This window comes from Pseudoliparis swirei, chromosome 5 (assembly GCF_029220125.1).
Source record: "Pseudoliparis swirei isolate HS2019 ecotype Mariana Trench chromosome 5, NWPU_hadal_v1, whole genome shotgun sequence".
Taxonomy (NCBI): Eukaryota; Metazoa; Chordata; class Actinopteri; order Perciformes; family Liparidae; genus Pseudoliparis; species Pseudoliparis swirei.
This window is the reverse complement of record NC_079392.1, coordinates 17080184-17099643: the sequence shown is the minus strand read 5'-3', so window position 1 is coordinate 17099643 and position 19460 is coordinate 17080184. Positions and strand designations below refer to the sequence as shown.

General features: G+C 38.7%; 1 protein-coding gene across 7 annotated transcripts in view; it reads right to left on the bottom strand.

Moving 5' to 3' along the window:
• Positions 1–19460, bottom strand: part of LOC130193964 (adhesion G-protein coupled receptor D2) — a 219405-nt gene that overhangs the window by 164397 nt on the left and 35548 nt on the right. For 5 of the 7 annotated variants that reach the window (XM_056414811.1, XM_056414808.1, XM_056414810.1 and 2 more), the window contains 3 exons: positions 9966–10007; positions 5483–5536; positions 2090–2243 (listed from right to left, as the gene is read on the bottom strand). In XM_056414811.1, the coding sequence (XP_056270786.1) occupies positions 2090–2243; positions 5483–5536; positions 9966–10007 (250 nt within the window). Of the gene's footprint in view, positions 1–2089; positions 2244–5482; positions 5537–9965; positions 10008–16062; positions 16194–19460 lie in introns of those variants that run through there. The other 2 variants (XM_056414809.1, XM_056414812.1) reach the window with 2 other exon arrangements.

The following is a 19460-nucleotide window of genomic DNA, read 5'->3' as shown; positions in this document are numbered from 1 at the left end:
AAAACAGGATTTCTGCTGCCGAGTTTGATTTGTCAGATTGCATTGGAGGTTCAGTCGTGTGAATGTGACGGAGGGTCTGATTTAACTACTGCGCGGCGAGTGAATGAAAGAGACAGTAATAGTGTTGAGGACCATGCAAATCACCTGCAAAGGAAACACTGTAAATCACAATGTGAGAGGTGCACAGAGCGGCAAGAAGGAGCAATAACACACAGCACATGTAATATTCAAATGTGAATAGCATTATTGTTAAAACCATAAACCATAACCCACATAGTATTTAACTATATGATTGTGTTTGTTAATGATACAATTTGAAATAAAAAGGGATTTTTCTATCCCATTGTCAACGAATAAAATAGCAAGTGCTTCTTTTTTTTTTACAAAGAGATTATTTTCATAAACCTCTGCATACTTTTTGGGCCCTTATTTTCGGTTTTAGTTTTATTTGTTTTTGCAAATGAATAAATAATGTTAAAATGTTAAAATGATTTAACTCTGACAACAACAGAGTAGATGACACTAACACTGGCTTAGAATGAAACCAGGGATGGACCTCTCCCTCTTGCTTTCCCTGCTTTGAAACTGGTGTCTCCAATCTTTTCCACAACCAAATGACTCTTAGCTCTGCTGAGTGCAGCATGGGTCAGGTAGCTAGATTGAAGCCAGGGTGTCTGGTTAGTGTTCAGGTTCAACAGGAGATTTCTGATGTTGGATTTCACTCACAGGCCAGACGTTACTCTCCATTTCAGATTGCCTCACAGTAATGCCTTGCAGATATGTCCGTGGTGGAACAGTGGTGGTGGGGGGGGGGGGGTAGAAGTGCAGACACAAACTTCAGTCATGATCATAAAGTTAACTTTATGATAATTTGGAAGGTAGACTAAATATTACAAAGACCTCTCTGAATATCACAATTAAATTGAAAGCATCACAAACTGAAGAATCATTCAGTTGAATCAACACAAAAAAAGTGTATCCTGTGAAAAAAAAGGAATTTGTGCAAGTATATATGTCAGTAAATATATATATTTTTTAAACAAGTCTGTATGAAAATATATTACCTTGTGAAAGGAGGGTGTCAATGGAACTCAAGTGATCAAGTCTGAATGCTTTACATGTTTGAATGAACTCGGTGCAGCTTAACAAGTCTGCCACAGACACACAAACTTTCAACACTTGTTAATTCCATTGAATTAATCAGTAAAAAGACTTGGCTGTATTTGAGGTATTAAACTATAGAGGGAAATGAAAGTCATTCACGGGCAAAACCACCACTTCTGATTGAAAATGTTCAATAAAGCAAGGCTGCAGGTGCTGCCCTCTTCAAAGAAGAGCGTACATCAAGAAAAAAAGGTACACAACCCACACAATACTTCACCTATTCTTATAAATTCAGATTTCATCTTTCATTCTAATTAAAACATATATGGGTGGCCTTCCATGTTCCTTTTAAGTGTTGTTGGATTGGTTGTGCCTTTTGAGAAGAGTAATGAAATAAGCAAGCAATCTTGTAACTTGCTATATTCTGTTTATTTCCAAAGAGTGCAGGTTCAAATCTGTGCACTATGAAAAACTTTGTGGGAAAAGTGAATAACAAATAGTAGTAATATAGTTCAAGCACAAAAGCCAAAATGGTATCTGTATTCAAAACTCAGACAGATTTTTAGAAGTAGTAGTTCAGTGGAAGCTATTTTAACTTAGGTGTGACACAGTTAGGGCCAAAACATAATCTAAAGTTTTTATTAGATATTTTAATCAGGCTACACATGTAAATGTGAAAAGGCATGACCTTCAGACCTATGATTTACCAGACTTTAGGTGTTTGTGAGCAAGAGGAAACATGAGGTGAATTTGATTTCAGCCAATACTAGGACTCTCGATAATGCTGCAGAGACCAATCGTGCGCAAAATGAGAATGACATGAATCCTAATATAGATCTTTATTTTAATTTGTATTATTTATGGAATAAACATATTTACATTTCAAAACAGGAAAAACCCAGACGTAACCAATAACATAAAAAATGATGTTAGTGAGGCTGGGAGAGGCCAAGAACCGGATTTGTATGGTATCGGTCTGACTCACCTCTGACCCTCTCTTGCTCTTTCACCAGGCCGGGGCTGTTGCTACGAGTGTGGGTGTGGGTGGCCTCCTCCTCCTGACTCGGGGTAGTTCCTAGTGGGAAGCTGACAGGACGAGAGCTGATAACTGAGCTGGATGGTCGGGAACTAGCGCAGTTCTGTAAGAAATGAGAAGGATTTGTAAGCTGCAGTAGAGCACTGAAGGCTTTTATAATAATGTATAAGATCTGGCCAAAATGAGAAGAACAAAAAGTTTTTGAATTACTAGTCTGCCCTCATGAAGAAGTAGATCGATGCCGGACTTTGTCTTGAATGAGATACAAGGTTCATACATTTTGATAGTTTGTTTATTAGAATAAATATGAGGGGTCAGAAACTAGAAAATAACCCTTTATTATTATTATTATTATTATTATTATTATTATTATTATTATGACAAAAGTCTAAAACCTCTTAAACTTGTGTTAACGGCAGACCTTATTTCAGGCATCTAACCAAAAACCATCCATTCAAAAAACACATTGGGGACAAGGGAACTGAGTGCAAAATGCTAACTCATTTATGGGTTTTAGGACTCATTCAGGCACCAAATGTCAGTAAGAATGACTAATGGATTTTTACATTGACACTTTATTGATAAAAGTTTTTCTCTGATCAAAACTATGAAGCGTCTTATTAAGACGTCACAATCAGAAGCAAAAGTTAATCGATGTCAGGGGCTATTGTAGAGTGCAGTATTGTCCTTCCAACAAACCTCAAACCAAAGCTGGGTAGCTTCTCTTTGAAATAAACGCAGAGACCTCCTTGTTTCACACACGCATCTTCCAGCCAGACCAAAATAAACGGCAATCACAGAAAACACATTTGTTTTCACAGCTCTCAAACAGACTGAGGGGCTTCAACAGGTTCCAAGGCATCTTATGTTTCATACTGTACTTCTATCAAGCAGGAATGCCTCAACACTTAGGACTGGCCATTCTAGCTGCTTGTATGTGTTGTTGATGTCAATCAGTGAACATGACACAAGAGAAAAGTACATGCATTGCTAAACATCATTGTCGTTAACTCCAACCAGGGGTCTTAGAAACATGAATAAATAATAAGTATTATATTTAACAACATGCAGCTATTCCATAGACAGAAACATCCATTACCGTCCACTTGTGAAAATCAAATTCTAGTTAAATTAATTGTTTCTCAATCCAACCAACTATCAACTGCTTCCTATGTTGTCAAAACTTGAATTAATAAAAAACAACTAATCCGCTTCCAATTTATTGCTATATTTCAGTAGTGTCAGGGGCATGGAGTATTGTGGAGGTTTTTTTTTATATGGGTCCTGCAACTGACAGCTTTATTTCACAAAGCAATCTGGCTGTGTATATGTGTGTGTGGGGGGGGGGGGGCGTTGTAGTTGTGTGTGTGTGTGTGTGTGTGTGTGTGCGTGTGCGAGTGAGGGAGGTCAGGGTGTGTCAGAAGATACTTGGTATCAAACAGGCAGTGTATAATGGTCATAGTGTGTGTATGTGTGTATAAAATGCCACCCCCTTAGGCAAACAAAATCTGTGTGTGCGACCCACGGCCATGAAGAGGGCTACCACAAGCAAGTGGGCTACAGAGGTTGACAGAAGTGTGGAATTTAAGAGGGGAGAGTGTGTGATTAGGTTTGGTTGAATTTATATGAGAGGTCGTCAAGGTCAGAGGTGTGTCAAGTCACTGTGCCAAGAGCAATATGTACTTAAATTGTCCCCTCAATATTCAAAAGATTTTCCTCGGTTGTATAAAACACATTTATTCTGATGCCATGTGCACTGATTAAATACAGGAAATGACTGTTACTATATCAGTCTAGTGCTTGACTTTCTTTTAAAAATCGGATTCACACATGATCATCCGATCAGATCCGACCGATCAGGTCCTCAGTGAGGCTTAGTACTGGCTGCTTGAAATGTTGGTGATCAAGGAAAAAATGTGGATGATGAAAGTTTCAAATTATTTGTTAACATTTAAATCACCAGTATAAATTCTTTAATTGTAGTTGCAGTGAAATATCCCATTGGGTTATTAACCCTTCGGTCGTTGCAAATAATATAACATCAAAAACACTATCTACGACAAGTGCCATTCATCTTCAAATGACCCCATATGCAGTAACACCGCCAAAGCCTCTTTATCCCCCAGCCAGCAAGGCACGATACCAATCCTATGTTTTACAACAAGGGGATATATAGGGGCATGTGCGGTCATCTAGAGCTAAATGTCTCCTATCTAACCAAAGGACAGGTAGATACAGTATTTCAAGCAGGATTTATGGCACAAAATAGCATTAGCTAAAAACCGTCAGGTGGCAGTGATGGCTAAAAAACACATTCTAGTAGCGGAACCCAACAAGATTGGAAAATTGCCACCACCGGAGGGGAGAGGAAGCAGTAAAAGTGACGGTAGATGGGGGGGGCCTCACTGATAACATGAGCAGCCAATATATCAGACTGCACCTGGCAACAAGGGGCCCCAAGGGGCACCCCCAGTCGAACCCTCACAACACAGAGACACACTCCACACTCTACTTTATCTATTTATTTATTTCATTTCTCCCCATCCTTATAGTGTCCATCTCTGAGGTGATGGGTCAAGAGGAAGTAGGGGCACCCTGATATTTAAAAAATCAATCAAAAAAACATTTCATTCCTTCTTCAATGACCTGAAACATGAGGTTGGGGAATATTGGTGGGGTGCATATGTGTGGGTCAGGGTGCAGAAGGAGGGGCAGGACAAAGTGTGGCCAGAGAAGAGTGGAGTTAATGTTATCACTCATAAGGGACAATATGCATTGTGTGTGTGTGTTTGTGTGTGTGCGTGTGTATGTGCGTTCGTGTGTGTGTGTGTGTGTGTGTGATGGGGGTCTGTGTTTGTCAAGGTGCTAGGGTCTATAATTGTCCATGTTTGTATGTGTTTTTGTGTCCCGGACACTATTAAGTACTGTTAAAGTGCTTTGTGTAGGCTAGAGTGTAAGCTTCCTCGGCTCACACACACACACAGGCAGCATCCAACCGCCTCAGCCAAACAGCAGCATCCAACAAGGTATAAATACTGGCTTGACACTTTAATGTCAGGGGACGGCTCGTCTTGGATTAGAAACTTGTAACCCACCACGGAGCTTGACATTGCTGGGATGAAGGGGCTGCAATAGGCAGAGTGAGGAAGGGGGAGAGCTATTACGGTGGGTCTATGTTTGATGTATAAGGGCATCTAACATGGACTGTCGACTAGCAGATGTACAATGTTGCTTAGTGGCCAGCTTGCATTGGCAAGGGAGTTTTAGCCTCTCACACTAGAGTGTATCAGATACACAAAGACATTAAAACACACACACTTCAGAAAAAAATAGAGGACATACTGAAAAATTAAGCGCTTTTCTTCTCTCCTTGATCCTGTTGACCGTGCTCCGAACCTGAAAGAATAGGAGAGCGAGTGAGGGAGAAAGAGATAAGCGTATCTGACACAATTCTCAATAGAACACACTTGCAATGGATCAAAACCCAAACAATATTTCACAGCAAACGACTGCGAGCACCCATGGTGTAAAATGAAGGAAGGAGAAGGGTAGTGGAGAGGAAACAACACATTTGGAACATTGGTTTGCAGGTGCTAACAGCAGTTGGGGAGGGAGGTGTGTGTGCGTGCGTGTGTCTGTATGCGTGAACGTGTGAGTAAGTGCGCATGTACGTGTGTCCCAGTATGTCCCAATGGCTAATGGGACTTGAAAGTGACACATAGAGCTAGCAAACTAAGGAGACGACTTCAAGCTATCATCTGTCAGCATAGAGCACCGGGACCAACAAATGGAGCTATTGGAGAAGGGACCGCCCTAGCAGAACAGATTGCATTTTTACACTCCGGATGAAACAATGTACTGGATGCCTTCATTTAACACATACAATACCATTCATGTATTTCAGAGATATTCGAGATTTACAGTATATATGCATACAGTTTCAGTAAAGACTTGTAATTAAATTAACCCCCAACCCTAATTTGTAATTTACCTAAACTAAACAATGAACATATACATATTATATGTATTAAATCATACTGATAAATGTATCAATATTTCTTTTAAATTGATGAATCACAATTTGGAATTGAACCGATCCAAGTAGTTATGACAAGTGACTAACTATTAAAAGTATCAACAAACATGTACATCAAAATTGTGTAAATAACATAATTCAATTCAATTCAGTTTATTTTGTATGGCCCAATATCACAAATTTACAATTCGTACACATACGACATCCCTGTCCCAGGACCTCACATCGGATCAGGAACATAAAAGTCAAAGACAGTAATTTTGCAATTTACTCTGTCATTTGAATATAATTGTACATTAATTAAACGTTGACAATAAACGGTCAAACAACTTAATTTGAAATAAAAACTAAAACATTTTTTTTTTTTTTGTGGGATGACAAATTAAATAAATTTTTCTAGAAATACCTTTTATAGAAAACTAAATGGTTTGGTTTTTGATCTAAATTAGCTCCAGCATTTTCTTAAGTAAGGCTGGTGGAAAAATGAATGTCACACAGCAGCAGCTATGACAATGTTCCTAATAAAAATGGCTGATTCTTTTAATTACTAATACAATGTCATAGGTCTGCTTACTTTTCTATGTATTAAAATACTCTGAACAATTAACTACATCTTTATATTATTTTAGTTAATGATCAATTTGATACAACAACAACAACAATATATCAAAATTAAAAAAAATTAACAAACATACAGAACAGCCGGAAATTACTCTTAGTGTGTTTTCAGTTAAGTAGAATGAAGTCTTCTATGAACAGCCTCTGGCATTTATGAGGTGTGTGTGTGTGTACATTGTCAGTGCTAACTGTAAATTTGTAGCGGAGGGGCACTCATCACTACAGCCCGTCCCAGCCCAGCCCACCACGTTAGTGAATATGCATTATGGCTTATGGCTTCATTAAGTCGCAGCGTGTTATAAATTATGACACCACACTGAATAAACACACATAGTCTCAAAGACGTCATGTGCATAGAGAGGATGTTTTGCATATATACCAACGTTGAAGGGCCACATAATGAAGAGAGCCCGAGCATTGTGACAGGGAAAATCAACAGCATCACCATCATGTTTCTAAAATCCTCCTATTATTTCTGACAAGATACGCAGAAGACCTTAAACAAGATGCAGATGTTGGAGAGACAATGTCTTAACAGAATCTAATGGGGAAAGTAAGTCCTTGGGATTTCATTGATAACAAAAGCAGCCGGCGTGCTGAGGCAATTACATGACACAACTTAATTAATCATTTGACAATGAGGGGAAGGGCATTGTTTTAGATGATCGTTATGTGTTTAAGGGGTTTTGCACACACTCAAGGTTTCAAATAATGCAAAGTGTGGTTCCCCATGTAAATGTGCGCTAAGCGATTATCATATGAAAGCAACACGCCCAGCAACACCTGCCGACATCCTTGGAGCTGATAGAAATAAAAGGTCATCAAAGCATGGGATTACAAGGTGACCACCAAGGAAAAGCTAATTACTATGAATAATGGAAAGCTATTGTCAGATAATTAGCAATTAAAACATTGCAATTTGAGAGCAACAGCAGCAGACACAGTCTGTCTTCCATGCCATATTGGTAATTATTGAGCCTGGAAACCATCCTCATGAATGGAGCATTTTTTGACTAGGAACCAGGAAATTCAACACCTCTTTAGCATATCAAAGAAACATTTCTTGACCATTTAATGGTTAAAGACTGATTTTTACCAGGTTTATAACTAACGGCAACGTTGCACAGTTTTTTCCTCACTCTAGAAGTATGTGTTTGATACGGGCCGGCCATCAAAGCAAGTTAGCCTCAATAAACAAAGACAAACCTGGAACCTTCTGGTCTCACATTGGCCTTTTCCCTTAGCATTCCCATTTAGTGTTTTTTTATTATTATTAAGCAAATATTTCCTTTCAGGTAGTGTAAACCCTGAAGTCAGCGGTGTGCTACTCGATAGACCAGTTAAAGACACAAAACAAAAGGTAGAGCAGGTTGGGGAGAGCCAGCTATGTGCTCTGGAAAGGTGCTGAGGGTTCAGAGGACAAAAAGGGAAACATGTAAAAGATGGCAAAATTACAGTAACAAAATAAATAGATGTTAACAGAGAAGTGTGGTCCTTCTGAAAAACGGAACATGTATGAGCTGCTTGCATGGTCAAGGGCAGTAAAAATGAATTCCCAGGCACTAAAAAAGCCACTTAAGCATGAATGCTGTGTGGATTTATTTTACAGTGCAAAAGGACAAGCCTTCTTGGCTCTGCATTGTCAGTGCGTCGCCTATGACTCAGGGACGGCTCTTCATGCTCCGGAGAAGACATGGATGATGAAAGGAGAGAGAACATGGGAAATGACAGCGGACATGAAATGCAAATGTTACTGTTCATGTGAGATGTAGTATTCTATAGTGAGACCAAAAAAAAGATAAGAAATGTGGCTAATTTAATGCTTGTATTAATCATAAATGTAATTGTAATACTTTAACCCTTGTGTTGCCTTAGGGTCATTTTGACCCAAATCAATATTACACCCTCCCCCCGCCTTAGGATTAATTTGACCCCATTCAATGTTTAATGTCGGTGTTCTTTCGGTAGTCAACAAACAAACATAAAGTGCCTCACACTTAAAGTTGGAAAACAATATTAATTCTAATAATTTTCTGGAGGTTTTAATTGCTGGCGTCAAATTGAACCCAAAGGGTAAAATATGTTAGTAAATATAAAGGTAACAGGAGGGTGAAACATTGAATCGGGTCAAAATGACCCAAAGGCGGGGGGAGGGTGTAATATTGATTCGGGTCAAAATGACCCTAAGGCAACACAAGGGTTAAAGAGTTGGGTGTTATATAACTATGTTACTCTGTTCTTTAAATAAGCTATATTTACAGCTTTGATATCAACTATATTTTTAGATATAATATGTTGTGTTTCACCAGAAAATGTTCTAATTGGCTTAAATACTATTTTGAAAATAGACTTCTGCATTATGGAGAATTTTGTTAAATCAGTTTATTTAAATTGTTAACAGTGCAAACAAGGCAGATTTCTCCTTCTCAATGAAGAAGGAGAATTTGCAATGGGAAGAGTCGAAAAATGAAAAATAAACCACACGTTTAGAAAAATAGTGCTGTATTTTAAGAAGGTTCAGATGCAATATCATTTATGCACAACTAAAGTTAACCCTATGTACATAGACAAAGAGCCACATTTGACCAAGAGTGATTTTCATCACTCGAGTCTCATCCATTAACTCGTGTCTCACTGTGTCTCCCCACTCAACCAAACCCTCCACCCCTACACAGCTGCGGCATATCTAAATGGTAATAAAGCAGCATCACTGTACAATACGTCCTCCTTCGTTGCATATTGTTGGTTGCATATTGCTTTAATTTTTTTGTCCTACTATGGTTACTGCTTGGGGCCCCGCGAAGCCCTGGCCAGCGGCTTTGTCAGGATGCTAAATGGAGGGCCGTGAGTTAAAAAACTTAAAGAGGCAGTGAAATATTAGCCAATGTGGGTGAGGAATGAGTGGCTGAGAATGGCGGCGTGTCAGTGTTTAATGGTCGGACTCGGATGCATATAAGTTAGTCCAAGCATGAAGGGCAGTGGGATGCTCTCGTGGCAACGACGTCGCCTCCCCTCCTTCCCATCCCTCCTCCCATCCACAGACACACGTTCACACACATACACACACGTACTGTCACCCCCCATCCACACAGCGTTTAAGCAAGGAACCCATCAGAAACTTGTCATTTCTCTCATCCACTCCGACAGCCTTGAGACACAATGCAGACTTACCTCTGTGTTGTACACCCCATATATCAGGAAGATGAACAGGCCCTGCAAACACAGACAAAGAAAGAGTGAGAGAAAGAAAAAGAGAGAAAAAGATGAGGATGACAAAGTTCTTACAGTTGTAGGACTTAAAGAGTCCTAATTGGGTGTTTGTTTCGTCTATATTCAAGATCCTGCACAGAAACACACTTAAATAGAAGCAAAAGAAATACAAATGACACAGAGTTCAAGCTCAGACATATATATATATATATATATATACATATATATATACACAAAGTCCATGTATTCACAAACATATGCAACAGACACAAATAAATTAGGAGCAAACAAAGAGAGTATGAACACAAACACATGCTACAGGCACATAAAGAGAGCAACTCAGGCCACACGAGACTATCAAGGAAAACCTTTGGAGGAAAGCGTAGAAAGAGAGAGAGGGAGCAGAATGAAAAAAATGACAGATAAAAGGAAATATTTCATATTCACAAAACTCCACGGCTAGTACCCATGACCCAAGAATGCCATGCCCTTGGATGCATAAAGGCTGCACTTTTGGTCACAGAAAAACATCTATTTTTCATTCCAATCCATTGTGGCATCTATTGAAAGTACAAGCTGTGCATTCGCCTTCGAGCCATAATGTATTACTGTTGCCTCAATGGAAACAGTGAGAACAACATTCTCCGAGCACCGATTGAACTGTGCCACAAAAGATGTATTGAGAAAACTGAAATTGCAGGTAAAATCCTAGAACTTTCAAGGCTGATACATACAGTAGATTCTTTGACAAGCCAACAGTGAGTCCACAGTGGGTCGAGCTAACACGAAAAAACTTTTAAAAGTACATCTCGCCCCCCTTTCACCACTCAGTGTGTGTCTCTGTTGCTTCATCTTTAAACGAAGGTAAATACACATCCTGAGGACAGGCAGGCACAACCTGGTCAATGCATCAATCAAGTCGAGTTTGGAGCATCCAATTTTTGCCAGAGCAAGATCTCGATGCATCACCATTGACAACATGATTTGGGGGCCCATTCAGAGTGACAGGCCGACGATGGCGACGGTGACGACCTCTAGCCCAAGCCTCTGCCCATCCACCTTCTACTTGCGACTCTCCTGTCCTCCAGGGACTGAATTGCCCTGTCTATCGGGCTGTCAGGTGACATCTTAGGGCATCCATTCTCTTTAAACTGACAATTCCGCTGGTCTCTGACATGCTGAAGACAACAGGCATAACAAGGGATCTCAAGCTCAAACCTGAGATTTTATCTCTCGACTTCTTACTTTCAATTGCATGTAATGTTGGCTCCAACCTAATGCCGAGCAGAAAGTAATACAGCGAAGATGAACAAAAGATGTGTGCTCCTCAAACAGCACAATATGAGCATCATGGGATTGTCAAGGTTGTTTACAAACTACCAGAGATCGCATAATTAACACTAAAGATGAGATTTATGGTTTTCAAAACTCATGCAATTAATACTCAGCAAATAACAAAACGTTTCACTTTAGCAAATAACCAAAAGTACACAAAATACTTTTTCTCAAGCTTCAAATATCATTGACAAAGCTTTGGTATTTGTCAAGCGAGTGAAACAGGGTACATGTCTTTTTTACTGGGTATCATCTTTCTTCCATTATTCAGTTATTAGCTTCCTCCTCTGCTGCTAAAATGCAAATCGTCAGCTACAGACAAATGTAGCTAAAGAAATACATCGGGCAGCAACATGTGAAGCTGTCCGCGACACTTTCAAAACATAAGTTCTGAACTGTTTCACCAAAACCTCCTGATTACCCACACAATTAAATAACATTAAAATTGCCCTAATCGGCTTTGTTCTGTCAGAGATAATGGACCTTTTGACTTCACATATTTCCTTTATCTCATAGGGCAGGCCTCCATGACATTAAACAAACCAAATCTTCAGAAAAAAGAGCCTACTGCTCCCCTTGTCTTTGAATTAAACTTCAAGGAAGGACATTTTTGTAATTGATATAGGCAGACCGTAATAACTACATTTAAAGTTGAGGAACCATTGAGAAAGAAAGAGTTTAAAAGTTTTTACTTGGTTTAACAAACAGGTTTTAACAAAGGAGTAAGACACCTTCAAGATAAAACATGACTTGCTTGTTTCTTTTAAATCAGTTCATTTACAATCACACCCTATAATATCCATTGTCATTTCAAAACAGAAACAAAGTAATGTACATAGTTTATATTATAACATACTGTTGTGTAATATGCTCGTTTCACCCACACGCATAAATGAGCACACGCATAATAATAGACATTGGGTGGTTAATTTGTAACACTATTTGTAACCTATTGTATTGCATTAGAATTGCAATTTCCAAGTTATTGTTGCAATTTGATTATCATGTTTTTGATCATTCAGCTTGTTTGTAAATCATCTTTTGTTAGCGAACAAAGTGGGGAAAACATACTGTGCACATTAGGAAAAATGATCTATTAAATTATAATTGAGTTAAAAATAAATGGCAGCACAACAATAATGATGAATTGTTTAAAATGTTAATTCATTAATATTCCTGCTAAAAACAAACAGACAAAAAATGGGCCGCATTATTTAAATGCTTGAGTGCTTTTCTAAACCCAGTCCTGTTTCTTTTGAACTCAATGGCAAATGCTAGAAATTTATGCAAAGAATGGATGCAGTTGCTTTTAAAGTATTGCTATAATGTACATCAAACAGGGGAGCATAAATTAATTAGTATCCCGCTAATTAGGGAACAATTGTATGTTTAAAAAGACAAACACTGTGTTTGACCAAAAACATTATTTCCCCAGAGAGATGTACTGTGCTAACACTAATGCAAGACAGAAAATAGCATTTGTTTAAAAGAGAAAGCCGAAAGAACAAATAAAAGTCAGCGATCGATTTACTTACACAGACTAAGTCATTATAATTAAAACAGGATAACGTGATTCTAACCCTTGTACTACGAATGACTGTTTGTAATGTTGACAACCTCCTCTCGGAAAGCATCAACTGAGGGCAATCAATGCAATCCATCAACCATAGGCAACACTAATAAGAAAGGTTTGATTGCAGTGGTTGTGTAAATGTTTCTAATTATTTCCTTTAACACAGGTGGAAATATAAATTTAAATAAAAAGCGTGATGTGATGTTATATTGAGACAATGTGAATGAGTACAGTGAGGGACCATTTCCACAGAAGACAAGGACATGGATGGATGCACTTTTAGCTGCCAGGATGGAGCCAGTGCCCTTTCAGTTACAATTAATGGGCATCTTTTGATACTGTATTCCATTATTATCACTAATGTAAAAGTTACATATTCATATTGAAGCACAATTCATGTAAAACAAAATGCAATGTTTTTCATAAAGCATCAGAGGCAATTTAAAAAGGCATACACATAACAAATACAATCCATAATTTGATGTATAATGATTTAAGTCATATATAACTGCAATATAATTGATTGATATTTCTGTAAATTGTAATCAATACTACAGTGATTCAGAGAGTTATAAGGACTTTTGTGCAGAATGGGTTTTTTTTGGTTGAAAGTACAACGGATGTTTTGAGGATAATTTATTACGACCTTTACAGGCCTCCTTCATTTAGCAATAATATATAGTTTCAGGCGGCCTTCTGCATTTACTTTCATTGTCAAAATTGATTCCATGGATCCAAAAATGTCTATAACAGCAGTACACCACGACTCAGAGAACGCCAAATGGCTACATTAATGTGACATACGCCAGGTTGAAATAAACCACAATCATCCTTAAAGTCTATATTTGCAGTCTCTCCAATGACTTAACACAATGTAATAATTTCATCAGCTCCACTAATCAAAAGAAATGTTACACTAGTGTCAGGCATGTAGCCAGATATAGTTGGTCACATCCAATAAGATGTCCCCAGAGTCAAACCAGTGGTGCAGGATAGTAACTCGAGGATTTAAAAAAAATCTTTTATGGTTACAAAAACAGAGCCCTTTGACTCTCCAACAAGACATTTCACAAAAGCCACTTAGCAAAGGGGTGGTGGCCGGTGACCCCTAGAGCCCTTACATTTGGTACATGTTAGCCTGTTTGGTAATATATTCAAGTTGCTTTCACCATCAATATATTTATTTCCACATGTGGACCCCAAAAAAATGGTCTCTTTAACAAAATGTAATGTAAGTGTTTTGTGATCAGCCACTTCTATGTTTACTTCCCATGTGCCCTAAGGCTCTATTACTCAAAGTACGTTCTTCCCATCGGACATCTTATTTGGCTAACAGTACAATATGTCTTTTAGAAAGGCACATGCATATGATTTGTAGTAAATGGGTGAAAACTTGAAACACAGGCATCGTCTTTAAAAACCTCAAGCTTTACATTGACTGATGTAAATTCAGCCTTTACAAACACACAATGCCAGAAATGTAAGCCAGTGTATAGGAAATTAAACTTCTTTAGTGTAAACACTAAAACTAAAACTAAAAAGTAGCATTTTCTCTTCTGGTATAGCACACCAATAAAAAGTGTCACTCTCTCTCAGCATCCCAGGTCTAATTAAAATGTTTCATAGATGAGATGGCTGTATTTTGTTACTCATGGAAGTTATTGTAAACCACATACAGTTTTTGAGAGAGCTTCAGGCACTGACACTGCTCAGTGTCAAACATGATTTATGATTGTCTAACAATAAATAAAAAATCAAGATAGATATACTTTTCACAAATGAAATCTTTCAATTCAAGTAGCTGAAACCCGCAACCTCCACATCCTTTTAGAGAATTCCAGGCTTCAGTTCCACCTAATGCCAAAAATGAGAGCTATTTGAAGAAGTTGAACCCAACGTCAAATACCCTGGCCTAAATTCAAACACACAGATACACTTTTCACAAATAGAGCTATCTGCATCCCCACTTGGCAAAAAAGGGGAGGAAAAATGCTCCCCTTGCACCTGGTAATCATTACGGAAATGAGAGACAGAGGAGGTTAAAACGCTGTGATGGGGGGGGGGGGGGGGGGGGGGGAGAAATTCACACTTCTGCGCTAGGGCTTGCTAATGTCTCTGACCCCTCCACGCATAAACAGTTTAATTAACATGTATACATAACTTTCACTTTAACTGCTCATGGCATGTCAAATCAAAGTGTCTGTCAAAGCTGTGAAACAAGGAGTTGATACTTTGCAGGTCCTCAGTTCAAATCCAGCTCTAGTAACTGCTCCAGCTGGCCAGAGAAGCTGGCAATAAGACATGAAGGCAGACAGACAGGCAGCCAGCGAGACGGGCAGCCTGCCACTGTGTCAGTCTGATGAGGTAAATGCCTCCCAATAAAAGCTTTGTAACACCCAGCTGAGCTTTGTACAACTCAAGCAGGAGTCAAAACAGTTTGATGTTTTCAGTGGAAAAACAAATTACTTAATGATAGGTGGCATCAACATCATCCCTGAGGTCCATATAAGAGATATAAATTGACCATATAAGCAATGCAGTAAAAGTTGCAGAATTTAAAGGAATGTCATGCTGTTCAAGTGAAAAGTTAGCATTGCTGGTAAAATTGCGAGCAAATAAATGCAATCTTGACAAACTTGAATTGCCTGCAAAATGCACACGCCATAATGTCCATACAGTATCATTTAACTATTTATTTGGTTGTCTTAACAATGACGCATTACAGTATATAGTCTGTGTATGAGGGTGGGACAGGGTTTTCTTCCTGTTCCCATCCTGTTGTACGATTTTAGAGAGAGAGGATCAGTCATTCTTTGAGAAGTGCTATTGGGACTCTCCCTGGTTCTTTCTCATACACACATCCAGTCAGTTGGACTGTCACTTTGAGGAGGGGACCTCCAAGCCAGCCTGCCTCTACAGGGTGTATAGCTACAGAGAAAAACCACACACACACACACACACACACACACAAGGAGAGACACACACACACACACAGACACACAGGCACCCAACTGAGGCCGGCAGCAACACCAGTACTGGTGTGTGATGGCTCAGGAGAGGAGAGAGAGTTATTAGCTTAGCCCTGAACCACCTACTTAATATAGGGGCCGGCGGTGATTGCTAACAGAGCCTGGCAGAGGTGACAGCTTTTGGCCCTGCTTGAGGAAATCCAATTGAAAAGCAGCCAAGAGGAACAACAACCCCGAAACAGATGTTGCTCGCTACCACCGGCGCAACTTGGGTACACACAACCCAAGCGGCAACAAACCGCAATGGCAAATCTGAAACACAAGACACAGAGCAGAGTGCACACACACATATATTGTCGGGCCATTAGGAACTTTATAAATAAATGTAATACGATTTTCACCTGTCATTCTATCTGAAGAAATAAATCCAATACATGTTTTTTATAAGTAACAAATATAAAGAACTCTTAAGCCTCTATAGTTAATTGATAAGAATAGCAATATATTAAACAATAATGAAAAATATAATTACAAAATATATACAAATGAAAAAAAATCAAGATGTTGAATTTAAAACATTATATATATATATAGCCTCCACACAGCTTTCATGGTCAGGGCTGAGCCAGCAGGTAGCAGGGCTAACAGTTTTAACCTGAGGGAGAACAGAGGGTGTGTGCTACGATTACTCTTGTATAGAGAACTTTTAATTACAATTAAATATCATCCCAAAAGGATAAAACACCACCAAACGACAAATGCACAAACACACATACTGGGAATTTCTCTCCAGTTTAAACAGGAATTAAGGATCCATAAACTCAATTCAAGGTTAGATTATTTCTTTCATGGCGAAAAACATGTTGGCAGGTACGCCAAAAAAAAGTAATTAAGAGGGAAAACAAATCAGGAATAAATATCAAAGTCTGTTAAAAACCTACAGTATATATTGAGCGGAGGCCAAAACAAAACCTTTACCCAGGGAACACCCACACAAACATCAACCCATCTATCTATCTCTCTTCTTTTCTTTTTCTTTTTAACATCTCTGGCAGGGCATTTCAATGAAAATATCTCAAACCTCAAATAATTACAGCCCCTTGCTTCAATATTAATTGAGTTTGGCAAGGCTGACCATGCCTCAGTCATAATAACATTCATTTGTTTTTTTCTATTACCGCTACTTAAAAAGAGACGGGGAGACGTGAGAAAGATAGGGAGGGGGAGGGGGGTGGGCTAAAATCAATTCTGACATATCTTTATTGCCAGTCGATGACAAATGACGGCACATTTGCCATTGCTCTGGCATTGTGTCAGTGTTTGTCATATCGATTTTACATCAGACGGACAAATGTTATTGATGAAGCACCCAAGTAACAGATGAGCACTCCATTTGACTTGTTTTAACATTTAAATAAACCAGGCTGATGGGCAGTGAGGGTGGACTTGTGTAGCGTATCCATCCATTTACTAATACACGCAATTTTAGATTTTTAAATGTTTTCTTTAAATGAATTAAATTCTGAGGCATTTACACAAACCGGGCTTTTTGGGAGTGGGTAACTACACCCTGAACCTGATCACACGGCACACATGTGGTAATGCAATGGGGGGTAGAAAGCACGAGAAAGAGAGTGAACTGTAAACAAACTAGCTTTTAAACAAGACAATTTAGAATTGCGTGTTTCAGGCGCCAAGCAAAACACAGCCATGGAAAACTGATACAAACTTTTAACACATGGGTCAAAGCAAGAGTCTTTGAACTGGTGAGGGTAAGCCCACTGCAAGTGCAAAGAGCTGTTTAATTAAAAATACTTAAATATCCAAAGGGCCTTTCTGTGGCGCTCCCTTGTCAAATTGTATGTGATCCCACTGTCTATCTCCGAGGGTGTTTTTCAAATTGCATAGTTTTCCACTGACAGAGTCAAGAAAATGTTGGATGGGAACAAGTCCTGTGAAACAGCAGCTGGGGACTGGGTTTGGTTCATAGAAACAGTATTCATGGACACACATGTGAGTACACACACATGCATGTACACATGCTCTGTTGCACTGTACATAAGGTGTTTGAATTACTGACACCAACATATGTACTTGTTACATGTACATACATGCACACAGAGGTAAATACAAAAGTCTGATATATTAATATAAATTGATCCACAAACACTTCCACTACACACTGTCAGCATGTTGTTAATTTGCAGCATACAGGAAGAAGCCTAAAAGAAAAATGTGACCAACTTTTTTTTCCAATCAAAATGTATTGTTAATGTAGTCAATTAAAACATTATGCACAGAGGAATATATTGCTTTAATTGACTACATTTACCATCAAAACTGATTGGCCATCCACATTAATGACAACAAATTATTCCTTTGACCTAAGCATGTTAAGAAATAATTAATATTAAATAAAACCGGTCCAATGATTTCCATGCAGCAATTCTTCTGTAAAAAAATGGTGGGAAAATGTAACAGTTGACAGAAGCACACGCACGCACGCACACACACACACAAACAAATCTAGTGTGTACACTCACATTCACCTAAACATACACACATCCAAAATAGATATATCTTTCCTTTTATAATCTTCCACTGGTAAACCTACAAGTTACCATTAAAATGCTCCAGTCAAGCAGATAACAGATATTATGGCTGCCCTGCAATCCATTTTTGGCTTTGACGGTTTAGTGAGGAATACTTAACAATATTCAAAGCTTTGAATATTGTTGCAAAGAGGAAAAGAGCATCGGCACTGAGAGTCCAGGTGCTAAAGCTGCTGCAGCATACTTTTTTCCTGTAGGCCTAGAAATACATAAAAATATCGGCTAAATTATTTTCACCATCTCATAACCTCCATGGGTTTTAATGTGTATCGGTAGATCCTTGTACATCTCCTGTATGAAATGTCTGTATCCTTACTGACCTGCATTATAATAAACCAAAGTAACCTGGTTTTGGGTCATTCATACACTCACTCACGGCCTCTTGCTCTCCTTGTAGTCGTCATGCATTAGCTTCCTGTGGATGCTTCGACATACAGCAAGCTGAGGACATGGGTGCTTTAATTTATCGATATAACCACTCAACAAACAGCACTTTGGCCATTGATTACCATGGCAACTATCAAAAGAACGTTGAAGCATTCTGGTCAGCCTTAACAGATATGTTTTCATAAATGCAATTTTGCACCCTAAATTAATAATGATTGTGTGCATAATGAACGTGTTATGTAAGACAACTTTATTTTACACTGCAGTCCACAGTGGCGTGCACATTACAGGTGGTCAGTGATGGTTTAACAAGCAATGCTGGAGCAACATCAGTGCAGCATCACAAATGTATGAGAAAAAGAAGGTCAAGGGGATGGGGGAAAATAAAAAACAAGGTGATAACAGTTTTAATGTGAGGTTATTACATTTCTATTTAACAGCTGCTAGCTTGTTGCTAACACTCCAGTGGGAGGCTGTAGCAAACACACACTAACCTTTGGACAGATGGTATTAAACAGTGTTTTTTCACAAACTAACCCCTGAAGACACATTGCTCAGACGCCCTCACTGACTTCCCACC